At 45.6% G+C, this 25,742-nt stretch overlaps 1 protein-coding gene across 8 annotated transcripts in view; it reads left to right on the forward strand.

Moving 5' to 3' along the window:
* The window catches only part of LOC119654255 (mitogen-activated protein kinase kinase kinase kinase 5), a 129,976-nt gene extending 124,816 nt beyond the window's left edge, over positions 1-5,160 (forward strand). For 5 of the 8 annotated variants that reach the window (XM_038059513.1, XM_038059506.1, XM_038059507.1 and 2 more), the window contains one exon: positions 3,765-5,160. In XM_038059513.1, the coding sequence (XP_037915441.1) occupies positions 3,765-3,864 (100 nt within the window). In that variant the 3' untranslated portion in view covers positions 3,865-5,160. The remainder of the gene's footprint in view (positions 1-3,764) is intronic. The other 3 variants (XM_038059510.1, XM_038059511.1, XM_038059512.1) reach the window with 1 other exon arrangement.
* The last annotated feature ends 20,582 nt before the right edge of the window (positions 5,161-25,742 follow it).

The raw sequence follows: 25,742 nt of genomic DNA on the forward strand, positions 1-25,742 counted from the left end.
GTGAACTGGCTTATAAAGCTCAGGTGTCGAAGCTGACGAGGGGACGCTTTCTCGGGCCTCTGTTTCAAAGCATATTTAATAGGCTTATGGTCCGTGAACACTGTGAACGGCCTGCCTTCTAGGGAGAAACGGAAGTATTTGATGCTCAAGTACGCGGCGAGCAGTTCTCGATCGTAGGTGCTGTAGTTCCGTTGAGCGGGGTTTAACTGTTTGGAGAAGAAGCTCAACGGCTGCCAGACTTGTTTCACCTTTTGGTGAAGAGCAGCATCTACTGCGATGTCAGAGGCATCAACAAAAACGGCTAGGGGTGCATCTTGGCAAGGAAATGCCAAGGGTGTAGCATCAGCTAGTTATTGTCGGGATTTATCAAAGGTGCGGACAGCATATCCAGACCACACAATCTCTCGTGTGACCTTTCTTTTGGGGACAGACAAGTACGGGTTTAAAACGGAGTGGTGTTGGGCGGCCTTGGGCAGGAAACGACGATAGAAATTTAGCATGCCCAAGAACCTCCTCAACTCCTTCACTGTCTTCGGACGCGGGAAGCTTGTAATTGCTTGCTGGGTCGGGCTGTATTCCTTCAGGAGAAATGGAGCAGCCGAGGAATCTCACCTGTGTTTGAACGTTTAGGACTAACCCGGCCTCAAGGAGACGTTGAAAAATGCACTCGAGACGGGCTAAGTGCTCAGACTCTGTGGAAGAAGCGACCAAAATATCATCCAAATATACAAAACAAAAGTCGAGGTTCCGTAAGACCGAGTGAATGAACCTTTGAAAGGTTTGCGCCGCTTTGCACAACCCGAAAATCATCCTTGTGAATTCGAAGAGTCGAAAGGGTGTGCATATTGCCGTCTTTGGAATATCTTCTGGAGCTACAGGGATTTGGTGATACGCCTTGGTTAAATCCAAGATCGAAAAGATGCGGTGGGGTGCGAGATGATGCGCAAAGTCGTGGATGAGTAGAATGGGCTATCGGTCAGGAACAGTCTGCGCATTTAGCCTTCTATAATCCCCACAGAGACGCCATTCGCCATTTGGCTTAGGGACCATATGGAGTGGGGAAGACCAACAGCTGCAGATATCCTGTTGCATAAGTTGTTCGAATTTTTTCCGCGCAATAGCCAGCTTCTGGGGTGGTAGGGGACGCACCTTTGAGAAGATAGGGGAACCAGTAGTGTTAATGTGATGCTGCACATTGTGCTTCACTGGTTTGGAGAGAGTACATTCGGTAGTAATCTGGCTGAACTTTCGGAGGAGTGTCCAATCTCGGGAATCAGTAATGTACTCCAAAAGTACGGAAAAATTGTTGTTGGGAAGAGATGAGTGTCTGCCTGACGAATTAACGTTGGTTGTGGAGTCTATAAAGGACCTGTTCTACAAGTGCACCAGCAACCCATAGTGACACAATGACTGCACCTAAAATGGGGAAGCCGCGCAAGTTTTAAAGATTGAGGAAATAGTCGATGGTGCCGGGGTACGGAAAGAACCGAAACCTCGCGGCCTGGCGCCCGAATGCTGAGCGTCCAGTGTCGCCCTCATCTCCGCCATACTGGCCACAAACGCGGCCATCTCGCGCTTCAGCTCGCCAACTTCGTCAGAAGGCTGCTCATGCACCTTATCGCCGCAGCTGCCAGCGCCTTCAAAGACGCACGCGAGGACCACCTGGGTGCCTTCCGAAAGACGTCGCAGCCAGTGCAGATCGACGTCGACCTTGCTCCCACCCAATTGCCTTATTTCGCGAAGCAATTGGCTGGAAGTTCGATCGCCCAACGTCAAACCTTCCAGCAAGTTATCCAGCTTAGCTGACTCACTTACCGACAGGTACTTGATCAATCAGTCTTCAATAATGTGTAAGAGACCGATTTCACAATATCGGCCACCAGGAGGATGGACTCCTCATCCAGGCCCACAATCGCGTAATTAAACTTTGTCGCGCCCGCCGTGATCCCGGACATCTGGAATTGCGCCTCCAGATGGACGAACCACAACTCCGGATTACGTCGCCAAAATGGAGGGACGCGCACAGCGAGGGCGGTCATTTGAGATCCGATGGACTTGCGGCTCCGGCTCCCTGTGACGACGTCGTCGAAGTCAGCTTCCGCTTCTTAGAGGCTGGTGGCTCAACGGTCTGATCAATGATTTCAGCTCTTCCAGTCGGCGCTGAAACGGGGCGTCCTTGGCAATCGCAAGGAATTCTCCTTGCGATTGCTCAATCGAAGCCGCGGTCGCGGTGCTGTGTCTGGCTCCTTCTGGGGCACGATTTAGCCACCATACACCGTCTTCACAACGAGCGGCACACACAAGACAGGCCGAAACTGGCGCTGCGACCATGTCGGCTGCGCTGCCCCGCCCTACCTTTTCGGAAAACACGGGTCGTTCGGAAACACGACACAGGAACACGAATAAAAATTGGCAGAAATGAATGCTAAAAAGATTTTCGGCGGCTCCGTCTCTAGTTTCTCCTGCCGTATCCAATATCGGGGTCACCATTTTAGTCTTGATAAGACTTGATTGTAATTTTCTTCTAGATATTGGATATGAGTACCACTAGCAACTGCTTTGGCGTGGAGTTGAAGCGCCGGCATTTTAAAATAAACGTAGAAACTCAGCTTAAATGATTTTATTAAAATAAAGTTAATGATTAACTAGCGAGACTCTTTCCAAGTTAAAGAATAATTGCCTACATCCGTCTGGGCCAAAAGCTCTAGTGATTCGATTTTGTTGTGCGAAGCCCAGATTTTTCTTGACTTAACGTAGGTGGTGAGTTTTCACAATCTGGAGTCAGCGGCTATCAAGTAGCGCGAACTGCTCTTTGGTTCCTATTAAGCTTGATTCTATTGTATTTCCTATTTAGTGCAGAACACCACACAAGGAAACCTTACTTTAGGATAAGGAGGATCCAAAACGATGGTTTTTTACCCAAAAAACCATCGTCGGACGTAGACCCCATTTCATCACGAAAGTCTTCTTTCACGCGTAGAAGGCTATCCAGGTCTTCTTAATTTTGCAGGTGTTATAATCCGGGATCACACCCAGACACTTCACATTAGAGAAAGAGCCCATCTTTATTAATTTAGCCCCGGGCGGTGGAATTTGCTCCTCGAACATTGCGGATTCAGTATTCTGCATATCCTCCAAGTGAAGTTCTGACTTACAGTTCTATTCGCTGGTGGAGAAGTACGTAGGTAATTCAGACGCTCAAGAAGATTGGTTCCTATGTTTCTTATCTAGAATTTTACTGATTCTCGCAGACTCGCTGATATTTTCGAGGTTATGACGAAATCTTGACATGGAGTGTTTCCTAGTAGCTCTGATGGCTTACTTCTATCTATTCAGACAGTCTTTGAATCGCTATCAGTATTTATGCCTATAGCAAATGTCGAAAACCACCCTAGTCAACTTCCTGAGATTGAGATGAGACGGTCATGATACCCTTAAGGTAATTTCCAATGTCTTCTCCAGAGACTTGACGTTTGACTTTCGTCTGTCGTGAAGATACTACCACTGGGAGTACTGGTAAGTTTGGTTTTGACAACCCTCCAGTCGATCCCCCCTGAGGTGTCTGAAAGGGTAAGAAACGTCTACAGCAAGATTCAGTTTGGAAAGTATCTAACTGAGATCCGCGAAAATTGTTCGTTGTAGGGTTATCACAAATACTTGCTTCTACAATTTGAACGGGAGTGTAAATATATAGGACCATTTAGACGAATCAATGGACGTGCTAAAACACATATTCCGACTTTATCAATTTTTTTCTTCCACAGGGTCGTAGCTCTTGAAAGTCAGCTCCTACGAACTGGCTCATTGGGCAGCGAGGAAGGTCATGATTTGTACATATTAGCTGGCCACGAAGCCAGTTATTAATTTTATCCTCCCAAAATGTTTTAGAATCCAAACGCTATTTCAATTTGTGAGAGAAGAGTGAGAAGAGAGAGAGAGAGAGAGGGGAGTGAAATATCTAACAAAACGCATTAACTATCGACACAAATTAAAATTAATGTTAAAAAAGAATAAAATTGTAAAATAGGTCACGTAAGAGCTAACAAATAAACAAATGATACGACACAAAGGAAAGCGATAAAGAAATTAAACTTGCGTCAAACAGAAGTCCGCGTTGTATTTTTCATTAGGGCGTAAAGAAGGCATCAATGAAATTTAATGAAAACAAAGAAAATTCACACAAATTCGACAAAACTATAAACATATATATTTTTTAGAGAAATGAATGAATAAAAGGGACTTTTCTGTATGAATGTAGGATTATGGTAATCTGCGCTAAAATACTACATACAAATATTTAAATCCAGATTAAACTAGAGCAGCCCAAACGTGTTATGTTCTATGTAATTGAGTAACACTACGAAAACACTGAGGAGTATATAGAGCAGATTTAATAGGATTCAAAGTAATTATAAATATAATTATCTATTATATACATGTATAATTACAAATAAACGAAATCTTATTAGTATATTTTTCAAAGCAGAATAAAAATGAAACTGAAGAAACCTATCCTACCTAAAAATATACATTTAAATGTAGTAATATAAAATTATTTTTAAAAAGTAACAAACAATAAAAAAAAGTATATAAATCCCTTCTATTTTTAACAAAACAAAAACTAGCTTCTAAGAAAGTTCTACGAAATCGATGGGTACATTATGAATAAAAAATTATATAAGACAGAGAATGGAAAACACAAGATTTGTGGTGAAATTTCCAACCAAAATTCACTGAGGGAAATTTCTGAAAAGGGACAAAACAGAGCGGTTCGAATACTAATAATATTTGAGATTATTAACGTTGCGATGTGATTTGGTTTTTGTCTCTCAATTTCTACTTAGAGCGGGGTCCACAAGATCCCCCGGAAAGAAAACAATAGATCACAAAAGCGAAATTAATTTCCATCCTTCAATTCCGTTTTGTAATTCTTTTTTACCGAACGAATCTTCTGTTTCTTTATTGTTGTGTTAATTCCTCTATTTTATAAGCAAAAAGGAGAGAAAAAAAATTGATCATAACAATTATCTGACTTCCTTGTTTTGATTTCCAATTCATTGCATTTATATCCATTAAATTATATTATTCTGTAACAAATTGTTTTTATTAGGTTGACTATTAATTTAATTCTTTTTTTTTTAAATTTACCATAAAAAAAAATGTGCATAAATAAATTATGAAAATTATCAAACAAGAAATTTTTCTTTATTTTTTCGTTGGTGTTTGGTGTTATGCTTTCATTTTTCAAGTGAAAGTTTTGTATCTCATTTGAATTTTTGGATTGAGATATGTGTGATATAGTGCCTATTCGTTTGTGCATGAATATTGCTCAGTGTTGCTAAGGTTTGACCATAATTTCTAAGTTTTGCTTTTCTGAGAGTGAGTTTTATAAGAACTTTTGGAATAAGATATGAATGATTTTATAAGAGAATGTTACGTATTTTATATAATAGATTTAGGAATTAGATTTTGATTTCGTTGAATGATTGCTGCGATTTATTTAACACACGATTATTAAAATAGCTGCGTTGATTTGGGCTCCTTTTATCCTTTGAACGAGCATCCATCGTGTTACCTCCTATTGTCTATTTTGCCCATTCTCTCCTATTAGCTACTTTTCCGCGATCTTTTAGTGTTCCTCCCTAGTAATATTGCGTTGGGGAAAAATTGCCATATTTAACATAGGATTATCCGATTTAGGTCAAATATGCGCCGTTTTGTTCGCAAACTTGTTGCCATTTAGAAGGCAACTTCATTATCCCCCCTTATAAACCCCCCCCCCCCCTTATTTGCAAAAAACTCAGACAACCAGTTTTCGCAGCCCTCTTTTGAGACCAACTTACTAACACCAAGAACGTTTTGCATGGACCAGAAGAAATGGTAATCACTTGGTGCCAGGTCCGGACTATACGGTGGGTGCGATAAGACATCCCATCCAAGCTCCCGTAGCTTCTGGCGGGTCATCTAAAAAGTGTGAGGCTGAGCGTTGTCCTGGTGGAACACATCATTCAATCGCCTGCTTCAAACGGTCGAGCTGCTCACAGTAGAGGACCGAATTGAGGGTCTGGCCATAGTTGAGCAGCTCATAGTGGCTGATTCCCTTCCAGTCCCACCAAACACACAGCAAAACCTTCTTGGCCGTCAACCCGGGCTTGGTGATGGTTTGGGCCGTCTCGCCGCCCTTCGACCACGATCTTTTTCGCTTGAGGTGGTCCTACGTGATCCACTTTTCATCACCAGTCACTATCCGCTTCAAAAATGTGTCGAATTGGTTCCGTTTTAGCAGTGCGTCGCAGGCGTTGATTCGGTCCAAGAGTTTTTTTTTGCGTCAACTCGTGTGGCACCCAAACATCCAGCTTTTTTTGGAATCCAATCTTCTGCAAATGGTTCCAACCGATTTTATGGTCTATACCCAGTTCCTGGCCAATCGAGCGAATGCTCACATGCCGGTCTACTTGGATGGTTTCGACGATTTTATCGGTTTCTACGACGATTGGCCTACCAGTACGGGGTGTATCTTCGACATCCACTACATCAGAACTAAATCGATCGAACCAACGCTGTATTATGCGAATCGTTCCAGTATCGGGCCCATAAACTTTATAATTTTTTTCAATCGCCTCCGTTGCATTTTTATTTCTCAAATATTACGAATTTCTTACTTGGTGGACTCCATTTATGACGCGCTATAATTTGAGACTGAAATGTACGATCACAACACTGTCAAAGAGACACTTGCAGCACAGATTGTCCTCTTCAAATCGCCGCATAGTATGACCCGATGCGATAAATACAACACTAGATATGTCTAAGTGTCGCCATCTATTGACAAAATATGACATTTCTTTTGCCCCAACCCAATATTAAAAATCGAGGGGCAGCAGTCCAATTGACGTGTAGGCCTTGAGGTGGGAGCCTTTCATTTCTAGACGAGAACAATGTGGTCAACGTTGCGCTCGCTCGTGATTATTACTCTGGTTTGACTCATTCACAACTGTGCCGACTTTGTTTCGACATCCAATCTCAATACGAATTCCTTTGTTGCCAGTGAGATTTGAACCCCAGCCTCTCGTTTCCACAACCAAACTGTTCAATTGTTGTCCTATTGTACTTTTTAAGGTTTTGTGTAAAACAAAACCTTATTAAAATCGGTTTGCTGTCTGTTTGCCTTTTTGTTGTAGTGTGTAGGATTTTTACCGACTAAAACCACTCCTGACTCCCTCCCTGCTCCGCGGAACTACCACAAGGCATTACATCACGGGGCGGAGTCAGCTTTCTCTAGCTCGGTCATCTTTCTTCCATACGCGGCGTACGTATCCGCGCTTTTCTCTTCTCCTCTACCTTTTGCAGTTTGTTCTGGATAGATGCGATCATAGGGTTAACCGCATCCCAATCCTCTTGACATGCTACCATTTTCGGTACTATATTTTCTGGTACCAGCACCTCTTCTAGAGTCTCGCTTAGGTTCCTCCTTTCTTCTACAAATCTCGGACACCGGAAGAATACATGCTCTGGGTCCTCTGGGGCGCCATCTCAATTTGGACAGTCGGATGAGGTCTCCAATTTAAACCTGCGCCAGATATAGGCGATATCCACCGTGCTCCGTGAAAAACTGGGGTAATTAATCTCATCGTGCCACCTCTCTAACCACTCCTTGTTGGCAAGGATGAGCCTATGAGTCCACCGACCCTTTCCCGATCATTCCTACCGCTCTTGCCGTCTATTTATGGATCTCTCCTTCTCAACGTTGTTCGTCTGCGATACGGGAAAGATTTTGCCAAAGTGTCAATCAGCATCATTCCCGAGATGATGAATACTGCATCATCTGAGGTAATTCTGAAGGCAGAGCATACCCTCAGTGCTGTCCTCCGGTTGACTGCATCCAGTTTGTGAACGTTAACTGACATCCCGTGAATTGCATCTTTGACCAATACGGTAGTCAATTTGTTGGCATTAATGGTTGATCTGACTTTACAGAATCCAAACTGCCGACCTGAAAGGCTGCCTTGGCTCTCAACAACCGGGAGTAATCTATTATAGATTATCCGCTCTAACATTTTTCCCACAGTGTCCAAAAGACATATGGGTTTGTGTGAGCAAGATAAAAGGGAGCGTTCTTCCACCTGTTGGCACTTTCGGTCACGCTGCTTCCAGGGCAGAGGTGAGAGAGCGTCTGATGAGTTGCCTCTGCCCTGGACGAAACCGTCAGTAATTTTTGATTTCTTGATTTTTAATGCTTGGGGTGCTATGCTCCAAACTAGGGATCCATGGACTAGAAAACGTGGGAGTAAGTTGCTCCTCGTCTAGTGGACTTAGGATCCCGCATATCCTAAACAACTACCTAGCATTTCCTCTTGTTTCGCTGGATAGCGAGCTTGAGGGTTTTGCGGGCTGCCTTATAGGCGCACTCTTTTTGCCGCTGATCGATTCTACCTACCGCCCTCTGAGCCGCTCTTCTGGCTTTTTAATTTGGTCTTCTACTGGGAAATAAGCACCTACCAGGAATAGAGGCGGCCCATGCTTTGGTAATGCATTAAGCCACATGGACGGCTCTTTCCGTAGAGGCGTCTGCTTTATCAGGTTGATCTAACCACACCTCTATGAAGGTCTGCTCATCCAAAGCTTTCGCAGACCAGTCTGAAATCTTTCTCGGTTTCGGGCATAATGAAAATAGGACAAGCCTCTTCATAGCACTCTAAAAGTGTGCAGTTCAGAGTTTTCAATTTATCTTCTAGCGCCAAAGGAGTCCTTAGTCGCCTAGGAAACTGTACTTTATTGAAAAGAAGTTCATTGAACTTTTTCCAATCCGTTTTCCTAGGGTTCCGTCTTTGTACTGCAGACTGTTCACCCGCAATAGTCTAGGTATCGGTGATCTGACAGTGAGACCTCGTCTAGCACTCGCCAGTGTGTAATCAACTCTTAACACTTTTGAGGTACAGGTTATTAGGTAAATTACTTCGCTTCTTCTCGGTCCCACGAACGTAGGGGCGCAACCTATGTTTGCAGTCATGAGACCAGCTGAAGTGATGAAATCAAATAGCTTCTCTCCTCTTGGCTTGCATTTGCTACTGCCTCCATCTTAGCATTCATGAATTTTACCCGCCAGTGTCGAAAGTCCATGCCCGGGTTCTGTTCACCCAGCATGCGGATGATGTTCTCTGCCTTCCTTCGAAGGCCACACAATAGTGAACTTGGCGTGACCGGCGAAACTCAAAACCGGGATTACCTGCTGGAGCCACTTTAAGGCAGCCTAATCAGTGCACTCGAAATGGAGAAGTTCATCGTGAAAAACTTGATTGTTAAATCGTGGCTTCGTTCCAGGCTCCAGCATTGGATCCATTTCCACATACCGGTGTTAAACCAGTAGCGTCCATGTCATCAGCTTCCCTTTCTTCCGCCCTTCCCGGTAACGGTGTAGAAAGAGGTTCTGACAGGCAGGATGCAGCCTGTGGTCTCCCCTCCTTAGTGGCCGAAGTTCCCTTCTGCCGAACCTTCCTTCTCCGTTTGTGGGTAGATTTGGGCTGTAGTACCGCGGACGGGCCGACCGTAGTCGAATTTCTAGTTTCTCCGAAATTGAGAGCTATCGTACTTTCTTTTCTGGCCAACTTCGCCGTAGGCACTAAATGTAAGCTTTCCAGTGAGTCGGAAAGCATGCCTTCTACAGATTTATCTATAGGGGGGTATGAATGCGGTAAGGCCTCCAAAATCCGCGCCTCGGCCCCGACATGATTGCTCATGGTCGCGGATGGATTCGAAGTCTGTGACTTCTTACCACTTGGAGAGTTTAAATCCTTCGTTTCCATATTCATATTTTGGACACCCTTAGTGTAGTCTGTACTAAAGGCTCCCCCACCACGACAAGGTGGTGTCCGAGGGGGGAATACCTGAACTTGCTAGACGGTTTTTTCACACCCATATCATATATATCATATCATATCATCATCACGATAACACCTATTAACCACTTCAGTCATGTTGCTCTCAAGGCAGAGGTGAGGTAGCGCCTGATGAGTTGCCTCTCCTTTGGACGGAACCCCAAATCTTCTATTTCTTAATGAATATCGCCCCAAACTCCCTTCCCGCTTTTAAAGATTGTGTACGATTCTATGTCCATAATCTCGCTACCTACATAGTCATTTCGTTTCATGGATTTCTAAGATATCCAGTTTCTACCGCATGACCTGTTCAAGGAAGTTATTTGCTACTTAAGGTCTGTACAAGAATCGCACCTTACAGGATCCAACAGAGAAGTCCAGTATCCGTTTGCTTGGTAGTTCCCATATATCCAATCCGATTCAAGACATGGGTTCGAGTTTCCTCGGATGTAGACCGATGCCATGACTTCCACCGGCTTTTAATGAAACTTGAACAGCCACTAGGAGTCAGCAAGTTTGATGAAATCTGATGTAGAATGATGCAAACTCCTAACTTTTCTGAAATTACCTGCATGCTTTCTTATTCCCGAACAGAAATCTGCTCCTGGTACGCAAAGGGCTCTTCAGCCACCACTATTCCAATGTTATTCTTGGAAATTGCCCTTAAAATCACTGCAGATGTAGGTTGTAGGTTCATCTAAGCTATCATCTAGCTTTTATCTAACGACCATTGATTCCATTAATGCTTGGAGCTCCAAATTCATGTCGGAATATCATCTGCCGACACTGCACTTCCCTGAGTATCGCTGTCCGGCTTGAGCCATAAAAGATCTAGGTAAAGGTTGTCCTGCTTTTCGTTTTCATTAGGTGGCAGGTCAACTTCCCTGCTTGGCCCTGCTCTTTGAGCCTATATGGCTTCCGGAATTCCTTCGAGGATCTCGGTAAACTTCTATCCGATGTGTACTCCGAACTATTTCTCCTTAGTTTCTCCCTGTGGGCCTGGGCGAGTATGCTTCCATAATAATTAATAAGGCAATTACGTTGTTTATATGCGTCCAGGAATCGGTCATTTATCCGATTGTGACGAATTTGCGTTTGTCCCCCACCTTGCTTCTAAAGACTTTCCATAATCGCGTATAAGCAATTAAGATGCCCAAAAGTTGATCCGTTTTCAACACTGCGGATTTGAGAAGGTTCGCTGCCACCATGTGTACCCCTAGTATATCATCTCCAGCACATAGAGACAGTGCTGCTCTTTCCCAACCTGAGAATTTAAGGACTATAGTCCCAAGCCATTCCGCCGTGTCTTCCGCCGCACAGCCCATCAGTACAAGTCCAGGTCGTAAGTAAAAAGCGGTGAACCCAAGCTTCGCAACCTATCCCTTGCACATCTGCCTGACGACATCATCACCATCAACGGCGCAACAACCGGTATCCGGTCTAGGCCTGCCTTAATAAGGAACTCCAGACATCCCGGTTTTGCGCCGAGGTCCACCAATTCGATATCCCTAAAAGCTGTCTGGCGTCCTGACCCACGCCATCGCTCCATCTTAGGCAGGATCTGCCTCGTCTTCTTTTCCTACCATAGATATTGCCCTTATAGACTTTCCGGGTGGGATCATCCTCATCCATACGGATTAAGTGACCCGCCCACCGTAACCTATTGAGGCGGATTTTATCCACAACCGGACGGTCATGGTATCGCTCATAGATTTCGTCATTGTGTAGGCTACGGAATCGTCCATCCTCATGTAGGGGGCCAAAAATTCTTCGGAGGATTCTTCTCTCGAACACGGCCAAGAGTTCGCAATTTTTCTTGCTAAGAATCCAAGTTTCCGAGGAATACATGAGGACTGGCAAGTTTATAGTCTTGTACAGTAAGCGCTTTGACCCTATGGTGAGACGTTTCGAGCGGAACAGTCTTTGTAAGCTGAAATAGGCTCTGTTGGCTGACAACAACCGTGCGCGGATTTCATCATCGTAGTTGTTATCGGTTGTGATTTTCGACCCTAGATAGGAGAAATTGTCAACGGTCTCAAAGTTGTATTCTCCTATCCTTATTCTTGTTCGTGTTTGTGTTTGACCAGTGCGGTTTGATGTTGTTGGTTGATTCGTCTTCGGTGCTGACGTTGCCACCATATATTTTCTCTTGCCTTCATTGATGTGCAGCCCAAGATCTCGCGCCGCCTGCTCGATCTGAATGAAGGCAGTTTGTACATCTCGGGTGGTTCTTCCCATGATGTCGATATCGTCAGCATAGGCCAGTAGTTGGGTGGACTTGAAGAGGATCGTACCTCTTGCATTTACCTCGGCATCACGGATCACTTTCTCGAGGGCCATGTTAAAGAGGATGCATGATAGGGCATCCCCTTGTCGTAGACCGTTGTTGATGTCGAATGGTCTTGAGAGTGATCCTGCTGCTTTTATCTGGCCTCGCACATTGGTCAGGGTCAGCTTAGTCGGTCTTATCAATTTCGTCGGGATACCAAATTCTCTCATGGCCATGTCTGGTTTACCCTGGCTATGTTATCATAGGCGGCTTTAAAGTCTATGAATAGATGGTTCGGGTTTGAGTTTTTTTGGGAGCATTTGGGTTGATCTCCGCTGCTCTCCGCTTCCTTGGTTCCCTTGTTGAAGGTTTGGATCTACCCGGAGTCTTCTTAAGGGCTTATTCCGGTTCCAGGACTTGCTTAAGATAGCTTAGATACTATTTAACACCTACGCCACTCAGGCCTGTCTTCCTCCTGTCGTTTTATATGCTGATCCCAGAGGACCTATGTTGATTGTGGTCTTTGAAGTATTCCAATGTTGAGCCTGGCTCCATTGCTTGGCTTTCTAACTTCTCTTTTCTTGGTTGTATGTAGTTACCTGGTCCTCAGTATTGCGGCAATGTGCCTCCTCCTGATGGACATGCGGTAGGGGGCGCCTTTTGTTTGATGTTTTTTCTTTTCGTTTTTTAAATTGCTCGTTCATTTGATTCCCACGAGTATGAGGATAGGGAGGTCCGCGTTCCATAGCCCCCGTGCACGGTAAGGTCAAGCTTGTTCACTGAGGCGACCAGGTATCATTGAGGCTCCGTTTGAATACAGTCAGAAATGGGCACGGTTTGCATAAGATCCTGGATTGGGGGAGGTGTTTTTCGACCCCTTAGTCTAACTCCGAAGCGTTTTGTTAATAGTAGGGTCACCTGGTACAGAACGAGGCTAACTAACGGAGCACTAACGGATGAGAGGCTTAGTTTCTGGAGAGCTCCAAAGATTTATGAGCAGTTTTTAACAGAGCTTAACATTTCAGGCCCGGGTCTCGGAGACCAGTTCGTCCAATGGAAGGATTAGGAGCCCATACCTCACCCCCCCTCCCCAAAATGCAGCATCCAACATTTTCAAATCGCATGGATATTTTCTGTTTTTGATTCAGTTACTTAAAATTTCGCTTAAGTTAATGAGTAAATAAGGAATATAAAAAATGCATAAAAAATTGAAACTTGAAAGCACATCCACCTTTTTGTAACGTAGCAGAGTAAAAAAGGAAACAAAATGTTTGTAGCATGTAGCGTAAGAGTAATAAAAATATACCCTTGTTAAGTTCGTCATTTAAGAGAAGAAAATAACCGTAAAAAGTTTAAAATTAATAATAAAAAAGAAAGTTAATATTTTAAATAAAAACAAATACTAAACGCGGTTAATATACTCATTCTGGAATATAAAAAAAACATGTTATAGGAGAAATATTCATTAGACTTTGTTCTAATTAAAATTGATCTAATTAAACGTAAAATTAAAAACTATTTAATGGATAAACTCTAAATTAGGTCATAGGAAGCTGACATAAAAATGTTCTAAAAAGATATTTGGTAAATGAAACAGTTTTTTTGTGGTACAAAAAATTCTGTGAAATTGTGGAATGATGATTTCCGCCAGAAAGAAAGGCTTCTTCTGTTTGAGAAAAAAAATTGAGTTTGAGTATCCTGCGAAGAAATTTAACCAAAAAAAGTTGGTCTTCCTTGAAGGTCCCAACTTCAGCGTCCTTATTTTCATAATTTTTCAAAACTGCCAATAATTAAGTCCCAGAAAAATTAAAAAAATCATTCATTTTGCAATTTCACATGAATTAAAATTTTAGTGTTGTAAATTACAACTTGTAATATTCTCGTTAACGTTACTTGAGACAAAAAAAAGGACAAATTAAAAAAATTGCTAACTAAAATCAAATTAATAAAAAAATATTTATTAAAATATATGAAAAATTGTTCTCAAGCACTTACTATGATAAAACTTTGACGAAAGTAATGAGTTTTTGCATTTATTCTGCAGACGATGTAGGTGGAAATATTATAAAATTCAATTAAGACCGAATTCAATCGAGTTATACACAATAAATACAGTAAAATTGACAAAAATTCAGATTTCAAGCACGAATAGCTTCAGAAAATATCTAAAATCCGAAATTTTATGTTAACGGTTCTAACAATACGGAATAATACAACACTGCGAACACTACGGCTAGATTCATCGATTATGCAAGACATAAGCGTAAACTGATACCATTGACGAATTTTATCTCGATAGCTACAATAAACACTGGACAAATATACGATCCGACATTGCTAATTAATGAAATACAAAGAATGATTTTCGTATAGATTTTGTTGGTTTTATTTCAAAGAAAAATAGGGTCGCCACTCACCCCTTGATGGGGTAGTGCGCTTCAACTCCTTCCAGGACTTTCCGAAAACCTTTTTGTTTTTGGGGTAGGGTAGGTGAATGCATTTACGCACACAGTGTTGGACTCCCGATTCGGTACGTCGTCGGGCTACCAACTAAACACCTTCCCATCGTCAGAGAGCTAGCCTGGAACCGTTTGTCACATTACTTCGGGCTAGTCCCCGAACTCTCCCGCCTTGCGGAGCCTTCAAATCAGGGAATTCCTTTCACCAACGGGAGGGGAGAGGAGGAAGGAAACTGTCAGTTCAAGGAACCCCCTGCCGTCCGGCTCCTCCACCGGTCGAGTTCTATCTTTTTAGCAATGAGAAGGGTCTGAACGTAATGGGCAACACGGTTCCACCTGTCAGCAGTCCTCAGCATCTCTTCGACAATGTTGTCTGGAGAGAGATCCCCTGTGTTTAGATAGAGCTGCTGACGAACCCCATCCCATCTTCCACAAGAAAAAAAAGCGTGGTGGGCGTCGTCCACAACTCTATTTCAAAACACACAATCCGGAGAACGCGCCTTTCCAATCTTGTGCTGGCAAGACTGAAAACCTCCATGCGCACTTAAAAATTGGGTGAGGAAATAGTCAGTCGCACTATGCTTCCGATTCTGCCACCCACCTAAGTTGCCGATGAGCCGCGCAGTCCATCTGCCTCTAGTTTCATTTTGCCAAGAGAGCTGCCACACGTCTAGAGTGCGTTGCCGTTCTTCGCGAGCAACCACCTCCCTTGGCTCATCTGACTTGCGCTTGTATATGGCCTGACGCTCCCTAGCAAGAAGGACAACGGCGATCACCCCCGCGATCACCATAACGGCCGGTTCAGAGACAGTGCGATACGCAGACGCCACCCGTAAAGGTCCCCGTCTCCGTACTTGCGCGAGGCGTTTACGATATACCTCCTTGTTAAGAGCGCCAACCCATACCTCTGCGCCGTAGAGCAGGACAGACTGCGTTGAACTCATCAAGAGACATCGGCTGCTACACGTAGGACCCCCACTGTTTGCCATTAGCCTACTCAACGCCGAAACTCCAGCCGCAGCCTTGCTCGCTGCTGCTTTGATTTGCTCAGAAAAGCTCATCTTTGAGTCAAGAGTCAACCCGAGGTACTTTACCGCTGATTTTGACTCGATTATCGACTTGCCGAACGACATGGGACGCAGGGTCGGAATTCTCTTTTTAGTCAGGATGACTACTTCGGTTTTTTCCAGTGCAAGGTTGAAACCATGACTAGTCATCCATCCGTTTACCCGTCGCATCAGTATGCCGAGTCTGCTTTGCGCCTGTTCGACAGTGCGTCCAGCAACAAGCGCTGCGACATCATCTGCGTAGCCGACCAGGCGTGACTCTTCTGGCATGTCGAGTTTAAGTAGACTGTCATAGGTAGCGTTCCAGAGGTCCGACCCTAGGATGGATCCCTGTGCTACCCCCGACGTGACCTCCATCCACCTTTGACCCTCTAGTGTTTCATAGAGCAGGGAGCGGTTCCTCAGATAGTCCCTCAAAATCCGTAAGAGATAGTTCAGCACGTTGAAAGTATTGTCTAGTGTGCCTAGAATGTCTTTCCATCTTACGGAATTAAAGGCGTTTCTGACGTCAAGTGTTACGAGGAGCACCACCTGTCGAGTTCGGCGGCTATGTGCCTCTGCTCGTCGAACGGCGTCCACGCCTTGTATGACAGCATCAATTGTCGATCTCCCTGCTCTAAAACCAAACTGCCCTTTCTAGAGGACCTTACACTCCTCCTCTACTATTCTGCTTCAAGTGCTCCCTCCTCCGACACTACCTTGTCGTGGTGAGGGAGCCTGTAGGAGTTTACTACTACACTAAGGGTGTCCAAAATATGAATATGGAAACGAAGGATTTAAACTCTCCCAAGTGGTAAGAAGTCACAGACTTGGAATCCACCCGCAACCATGAGCAATCATGTCGCGGCCGAGGCGCGGATTTTGGAGGCCTCACCGCATTCATACTCGCCTATAGATCAATCTGTAGAAGGCATGCTTTCCGACTCAGTGGAAAGCTTGCATTTAGTGCATACGGCGAAGTTAGGCAGAAAGGAAAGTACGGAAACTCTCAAATTGGGAGAAACTGGAAATCCCACTACGGGCGCCCCGTCCGCGGTACTACAGCTCAAATCTACCCGCAAACGGAAGAGGAAGGCCCGGCAGAAAGGAACTTCGGCCACTAAGGGGGGGGGGACTATAGGCTGAATCCTGCCTATCAAAACAATCTCCTTCACCCTTATCGGGAAAAGCGGAAGAACGGGAAGCTGGTGACGTGGACGCCAATGGTTTAACGCCAGTATGCGGAAATGGATCCAAGCGGCCTGGACACCGTGAACCTAGAAAGGCCCCAAGCCGCCGGCAGAAGAGAGCACTGCGAAGGAAGATGAAGCACCTTGGGAATGAGGACATGGACGTGGCTGTACCACTAGGTGCGGTAACGTCCAGAGAAATCGGACAAAAGGAAGCGGAATCTCCGGCGAAGGTGGGGATAAACTGGAAACCCCGGTGAGATCCACAATGGACGTACCAGACTCTTCTATCAGCGATAATACGCCCAAGAAGCATAAGCCCAACACATCTGCTGTGACCTACGCTTTATTGTGCTCCGCACCAGGGCTTACATCATCCACGCATTTCGCGGGGATTAGGATCGATGTGCCGGGAGGTGATCAAATCAGCGAGAGAGATCTCCATGAAACTGGTTCTTCCCATAGGAATACGGACACGAACGCGGGAAGGAAGAGGACGTATGCGCCAGCTGCAGCCTCTGTTCTGGCTGCTGCCGTGGGAGTTTCCTCCAAGGATAGCCAAGTGCCAGAAGGACAATTTACAATCCTCCGGGAATGTATGTGGAAAAAAATGCTGGAGCCTGGAACGAAGCCACAATTTAACAATCAAGGTTTTCGCGATGGGCTTCACCATTTGGAGTGCACTGACGAAACTGCCTTAAAGTGGTTCCAGCAGGCAATCCCGGCTTTGAGTTCCGGCGGTCGGCCCAAGTTCACTATTGTGAACACTGAACTACGCAGGGCAGAACATGTCAGATGTTGGTTACCGGACCCTCGAAGGAAGGCAGAGGGCATCATCCACATGCTGGGTGACCAGAACGCGGGTATGGACTTTGGACACTGGAGGGTAAAGTTCATGACTGCCAGGAAGGACAAATCTACAAACGTGGGGGGTTTCAACTTGGTATTCGAACTGGACCAAAAGAGTCTGAATGTGTTCAGGGGAGGGGTGCTCCACTTTTTCCTAGATAGACTGAAATTCAGTCATATCAGGAAACTGTAGAGCCTGAGTACGCTGTAGCTGTACCTTCTCCCCTACTACATACACGCTCCTAAGGCGAACCACTCGTCAGCCATCTTGGTAGAGCCAGCCAGACATTCAATTTTCGTCCCTCCTTAATGTGTAACCTATCCAATGAAACTTCCGCCTTTTGATCAACTCGTCCAAAGATAATTGGCTTGTGCGCCACTAAGTTCTTTGTTTGAAATAGTATCAGGCGAGTGTATCCTGATGGCACGGCACAGACTAGTGTTCAGGAAGGCTTGGAACTTTTGAGTAACAATGGTGGTCACTTTCCCTGTAACCATATAAACACACAAAACAGTCTCAACTTAATCTTGGTGTTGAGATAACTTCCATATTTTAGACAAGGCAGCGAAGGCGGATCTAGCGACATTCAGTTCAGAGCCACGGTCAGTAACAACGCTTCTTGGATATACAAATTGATCAAAACCCTCTGCTCATTAATGCAGATAAAGAGAGTACCATAACTTGTCATACTGAGAGCCTTGGGTTTGTTGGTGTCCCACTCTACTTGCCTCTCTTTTCAAATTCAGTGCCGTTTGGCTAAGATGAGTAAGCAAATAGATGCATCAGCATTGGCCAAATTTTTGAGAAAAAAATATTATGGTCCATTGAAGTCCTCCACGTCCTCCGAACAAGGCAGCATGAAGAAGGTCACCGTAACCAAGAAGAAGTGATATCGGTGGCAGGATGCAGCCGTGACAAACTCCGCTTTGGACGTCAAAATTCTCTGAGATTGCAGGTCGTGACATTTTGCGCAAACGTGTGTCGCTGTGATAATAGCTATTAGTTTCTATGGAAAGTTTCCTCTGCGTAGAGCACACTCGATAGACTCCCTGTTCACACTATTAAAAGTTTTCTCGAAATCGATAAAGAGCAGGTATAGCAAAGATCTAAACTCCGCGCACTGCTCCAAAATGATCCGTAGGATGTTGATTTGGCCAATGGAAGAGGATCTGGAGCGGAGACCAACCTACTCTCTGTCGAGCAACCTATCAAGACCTTCTTTGATGCGTTCCAGGATTATTTTAGCTATTATCTTTCCAACAGCAGGTAGCACGCAGATACCTCTCCAATTGCCATACTCAAAACGGGTGCCCTTCTTAGGAGTCTTAACGATCATTCGTTTCTTTCACTCTTTGGGAAAGGCCACGGATTTCAAAGATTTCCGTACGAGTGGAAGCAGCAAATCTGCAGTAACTGCAGGTCATGTCTTAGGGGCAAGTAGATCCGCCGGGAGGATAGACCGAAGCAACAGCCCAGGGATCGTCCTCCCTACACTGGAGATGCTAATAGGACCCCAAGCCAAGGTGGAACAGCATACGCCGAGGGCTGCGTGGCCAATGAGGAGCTTGGTCTTTAGTATGCAAACTCTGAATACCCTGGGCGCCTTCAGTTTCAAATAAAACCCTTACCCTGGTGGTCGGGCCAGCCAGGGTGGACGTTCTTCCCGGACTACCAAGACATGGACTCAATTTTAAAAATACAAAAAACCTACTATAGAAGAAGAGGTGGTGATGCCAGGCGCATCATCGAAGGACGAGCTGCTGACATCCAGCCAGGAGACAGTAGCCGTCGAGAGCAGTAGACTCGTTGCCAGCCGTAACACCACTGTGCTGAAACCAACCGTAGGGACCTCCTGGAGTGAGGCGGCAGATGGGCTAGTAGCTTCCAGCCTGGAATCCACTGCGGTCAAACTGGGTGTAGCGAGTACGAGATATAGTACTCCAAACCCGAAACCCTCGACGTCGAGTGAAAACTGGCAAGAACGTCGGTCGCCAGAAACCGACTAAGAAGCGAAGGTCCACTGTCCACATATTCTGAGCAAGATTACTAAGAATAAAGAGGCCGGTACGGTCGACGAGCAAACACACAGGACTCATCCCCTGCTTTCATTCCTCTCAGGTAGTCCGTGGGTTCCACATTATAGCTTGCGAGAACCAATTTTCCAGGGACTTTCTCGATTCGTGCGTCGCTAAAATCAGTGACGCCTGGGAGGGCGTAAAGTTCAATGTCATCCTTTACGACGAGATTCCCAGGAGACTGATCCCTCGCATCTGGTTCCCGAAGATCCGCATGGATAAGGACAAGCTCGTCCAATTCCTGCGCCTTCAAAACCCTAAGATTCCCATGGACGACTGGGTTGTTATCAAGAAGGAGGAACCCCGGACAAACAGCCAAGTTTTTCTACTCCGTAAAAACGAAGAGTGCCTAGAGGCACTGGCAAAGGTCAACTATAAAGTGCGGTTCGGAGTCAGGAACGCAAAGATAAAAGTGTTCCGCTCTACAAAACCGGACGACGACCTAGATTCAATCTCCGCCGTCAACGAGCTGTTAGAGGAGATGACGATCGACAGTTCGACGGGGACTGACGAACCCCTCCGACAATGGGATCCTTAGGGTGGAGGACTGGAGAGTGCCTGACCAGAGATCCTTCTCGGAACACAGTTGAGGACACTTTTCAGTCTAGATCTCGCCGCAGAGGTCTCCAAACCCTTCAGAGATCCCAGGAGTATCGACTGGAGAAATTTTGATCAAGCAATTTAGTGATCATTTTACATTTGTCAGAGCATCGAAAGCACCAGTGCACCAGTAAGATTCTGTCCAAGGAACATAAGAGCCCATCCTTTCTTAAAAAGTCAAAAGGCTCCTGGACGGAATCTTCTAGTGAAACTTTGGAGACGCTGGTTCAAACGGACCCTCCCGCCAGCGAGGAGGACTATGAGTCAGAACCTTGCTTGAAGGGTTTGCGGCCTCCCCAGCTGTGCGAGACTATCAAATCAGTAATTATCGAGGATAAGATCGAATGGACTACAAACAGCTTCTCCGCATATAGATCTCCGGGCCCAGATGGCATAATGGCAGTCATGCTACAGAAGCAGCAGGAAAGGGTTGTGCCGTAGCTTGTTGAGATTTACCGGAGCTGCATGTCTTTAGGATACGTATTACAGTCTTGGAGACGCACATGAGTGGTTTTCATACCGAAAGCAGGCAGGCACGGTCACGAATCCGCGAAGTACTTTCGACTAATCAGCCTCACCTCTTTCGTGCTGAAGAGCGCATCCTGGATATCTACTTAAGGACGATTATGGAGAGAACGCCTTTCTCTAAGTTTCAGCATGCCCACCTCAAAGGAAAATCCACAGAAACCGCCCTCCACGAGGTAATTGGCTCGGTTAAGTGGTCGCTGCAGAACAAGCAGTATACCCTTGTTGCCTTCTTAGATATAAAGGGAGCTTTCAACAAAGTTAGTACCAACGCCAACCACTTGACCAGAGCTTTGAATAGAGGCACGCGCCAGAGTGGCACCATCTCTCCGATGCTCCGGTTAATAATAATGAACGAAATTTTACGAACATTGGACAGCAGCATGGTGAAATTGGTGGCGTATGCCGACGATTTGGTGATATTAGTACCGGGGATGTTTCTGTCCATTATGAGCGACATCATGGAAGGAGCATTGCGCTGGCTGAATGAACAAAGATTGGTTCTTCCTTCTAATGTAAAGTATCTGGGTGTAATCCTAGATTCAAAACTAAATTGGAGATTGAACATAGAACTGAGGGTTAAGAAGGCCTGTATAGCCTTCCATGCCTGCAAGAGAAGCTTTGCAAGGAAATGGGGTCTCCGGCTGAGGATGGTTCTCTGGATACACACCGCTGTAGTGCGTCCGATCTTAACGTACTGCTTTATTACATGGTAGCAGGCTTTGAGCAAAAAATACAATAGGATGAAGCTTAATAGGATTCAAAGAACCGCGTGTGCAGGTGCTATTAGGACTCTGCAGTTCTGCCCGGCAGATGCTGTCAATGTACTCCTACATCTCTTCCCCCTAGACCTCCACATTAAATACGTTGCGGCCTGCAGTGCCGTCAGACTACGAATTCCTACGGCCACAACAACAGCCTAGACGAAGTACCTCGGGAAATCTAGGCATTCCCCATGGACTATGCCACACCCAAGCTGAACTTCACGAGAAACTTTTGCTGCGGACTTTCCAACCAGGGCAGATTGGTAGACTGGCGGGGTGTTGCAAGGCGTTGACATGGCACTCTTCATCGACGGATCAAAGATGGTCTGTGGAGTCGGTGCGGGAGTTTTCTCGAATACACACAATACATCCGAGTCGAGTCCGAGAGATATTTCCGGCGGAATGGAAGCGGCAGAAGTTGGTACTCCTGCCTAAGCCTGGTAAACCTCCAGGTGAACCATCCTCATACCGACCCATATGTCCTTTGTACACCGAGGGGAAAATGTTAGAGCGGGTAATCTATAACAGATTACTGCCGGTTATTGAGAGAGAGTCGGTAGTATGGGTTCCGTAAAGCTAGATCAACCATTGATGGCATCAAATTGGTTACTGGCTTGGCCGAAGATGCAATCTACGGAAAGGGTAGTACCAGCAAATATTGCATGGTAGTAACTCTGGACGTAGCGCTGGTTATTGTCGCAAAGCATCTCGAAGACGCTGAGTTATACGAGGCAATCACTGTTGTTAAAATTTGGCTAGAAAGCTCTGTGTCTGACACTTGCGGAGGGAAAAAACGGAAGCGGTCCTCATCACTAAGAACCGGAAAAGAAATTACGTCTTTATTAGAATCGGGAATCATATCAACACTTCCAAGCCGACCATCAAATACTTGAGGGTGGTGATAGACAGGAAGCTCAGCTATAGGCAACGCGTGCAGTATGTTTGTGATAAATCCTCCACTTGCTAGTATGGCCCTGGAGAGGATGATGCCGAACGTGGGAGGACCACGGCATACCTCTAGGTTGCTTATAGCCAGGGTGGTGACCTCAGTCATGCTCTATGCGACCCCAGTTTGGAGAGAGGCGTTGCGGATGTCAGTTAACACTAACAAACTGAGTGCAGCCTAAAGGAGGACAGCCCTGAGGGTATGCTCTGCCTTCAGGACTGTTTCAGATGATGAAGCATTCGTCATCTTTGGAATGATGACGATTGACATCTTAACAGACGAGATGGCGAATATATATAATGCGAAGCTAATCTCTCGCTTATCGCAGACGCAGAACGCTGAGAGGGAGAGGTCCATAAATAGATGGCAAGAGCGGTGGGAACGCTCGGTGGACTCACAGGCTCATTCCTGTCATCAAGGAGTGGTCGGAGAGACGGCACAGTGAGATTAATTAGAATCTCATCTAGTTTCTCACGGGGCACGGAAGATATCGTCAATACCTGCACAGGTTTACGACTTCACCCGAATGTCCCAATTGCGATGGAGTCCCGGAGGACCCAGAGCATATATTCTTCCGCTGTCCGGGATTTGTGGAAGAATGGAGGATTCTAGAGAAGACTTTAGGAGAGGTGCTGGTATCAAAAAATCTGGTGGCGAAAATGGTAGGACAACAAAAGAATTGGGATACGCACAACTGCATGATCGCATCTATCTAAAATAAACTGCGAAAGGCAGAATAGAGGAGAAAAGCGCGGTCACGTACACCGCGTATAGAAGAAAGGTGATTAAGCTAGACTAAACTGACTCCGCCCCGTGATGTAATACCTTATGGTGGTTCCACGGGGCAGGGAGGGAGTCAGGGGTGGTTTTAGTGGGTAAAAATCCCACACACTGGTGTGTCTAGACCAGACCGTACCGACTTCTCTCGTATACAGTTTCGCCTTGGCTATGTTATCATAGATAGCCTGGTTATCATTCTTCCGCTTACCCGTCACATCAATATGCCAAGTCTGCTTTGTACCTATTCGAAAGTGCGTCTGGCAACAAGCAGCGCGACATCACCTACCTAACCGACCAGACGCGACTCTTCTGGCATGTCGAGTTTAAGTTGATTATCATACGAAGCGTTCCAGAGATCTGATTCTAGGATGGATCCCTGCGCTACCCCCGACGTGACCTCCTTGATCGTCTAGCGTTTCATAAACTAGGGAGCGGTTCCTCACATACGAGTAATTCCTCAATATCCATAAGAGATAGTTCGGCACGTGGAAGGTATTGTCTAATGTGCCTGGAATGTCTTTCCATCTTACGGGATTAAAGGCGTTTCTGACGTCAAGTGTTACGAGTAGCGCCACCCGTCGAGCTCGTCGGCTATCTGCATCCTCTCGACGAACGGCATCTACGACTTGTATGACAGCATTAACTGTGCTCTAAAACCGAACTGCTGTGTGAATAAGCCCCCGGCAGCACGTATCGCTTCAGCGAGTCTACTTCTGATAAGCTTTTCGAGCATTTTCCCGGCAATGTCAAGCATACGAAGTGGGCAGTATAAAGACAGCAACTCAGGGTCGCCTTTCCGTTTGCTAATCAGCGCAGGCCTCACCACCTTCCAACGAGTAGGGAAAATGCCCTCTTGCAGGCAAGCGTTGAATGCCCCGAACAGTAGGTTTGGCCGATGTTGGAATATCAATTTATATACCTCTGCTGGAATAGCATCGGATCCTGGCGCCTTCTTGCTTTTCATAGAGAAGGCTACCTGTTCCAAATCTTTTATAGAGAAAAGTGGAGAGTTCTGGGTGCTGTGGGCGCAGGGAATAGTGCCATACAATGCGGTCGTTTAGACGTTGCGTTAAGCGGCAGAGTCTGTGATACTTTTTCTGTAGCTTTGCAATTTCCGCCACCCACCAATACATAAAGGGTTTGCTACGTCTCGATACCTTCCTGGGGCATGGAAGCTCCGCAGACCGTTGTTATCAGATTCATAACTGAATTTACGACAGTGTAAGCTACAGCGGTGTTTAGAACTACCACTCCTGTTCTAGTCGCCATTTCGAGAATTCGTTTCCCTCTGGAGTCTGGGTGAAGCAAGTGCCCTAACATTGAAGTCACCCCTGACTAGGATCCGCTCTTCTATGCCCAAGATAGAGTCCTTCAGAGCATCAAACCTGCGTCGGCGTCCGGCATCGTCTCATTCGGCGTAAGATAGACCCTAAAAAACGTTATCACTGAACACCGAATCCAGACAAAGCCGTCCCCTCGGCCTTGGGTAAGAACCCTAAGGAGGGTGCCGTCGTGAACCCAGATGGCAGCGCTACATGATATGTCAGGATGCCATGAAGCTGGGTCCTTGTTTCGGTACTGTTCACTGATGAACACTAAATAATCCAGACATTGGTTGCCTCTTTACATTCCCGTTTGATGGCCTTGTCTACCTCGTTCTTTTCTGTGAGGCAGTCAACATCTCGAATTTCCAGGAATCATGTGGATTCTAGGCTGCAAACCAAAGCTTTTTCTTTCAGAAGCCCCTTGACTACTTCACAAAAAGTAACTTTATTTGTTGTCCTTAGGCCTAATTCGACTAGGACTCTACCTCCATTCGTTTTTCGAATGGAAAATACTTCTGCTCCGCTATTTTCGGGCGCGATCTTGTAACGGATTTCACTGAGGATTTTCGCAAAAGTCTTGCCTTTCGTCGGCTTAATAAACAGAGCTGTCAGTCTAGTCCTCCTTCGTCTCCCCACCTTTTCTTTTGGTGCTTCATCATTTCCTCTTCAGCTTGCGGCAGAGTAGTCGACAGCCCTCCCACTCGGCTTATATTCGAAACCATTTAGTTAGTTTCGGCAGTTTCCACTGTGCCTCTTTCCACAACTATATCACAGTATACATAATAGGCAGTACCCATACTAAAATGCCCCGATTTGCGCATGTGTTGCAGAAGCTTATCTGTACACATTAGAGACGCTAAACAAGGACAAGGTATAATCTTCGTCAAATCGTATTGGTAAGAGAGAGATCGGTGAGCTTTTGCTATTCAGGTACTACTGCCGCGCTCACCCATATAGCAAAAAGTAGTTTCACTTATACATAGGCAAAAACTTGCTGTTCTTACCAACCCATTGGCAAGTCTGGGCGGTATGTCAAAG

Source organism: Hermetia illucens, chromosome 4 (assembly GCF_905115235.1).
Source record: "Hermetia illucens chromosome 4, iHerIll2.2.curated.20191125, whole genome shotgun sequence".
NCBI classification, from domain to species: Eukaryota; Metazoa; Arthropoda; class Insecta; order Diptera; family Stratiomyidae; genus Hermetia; species Hermetia illucens.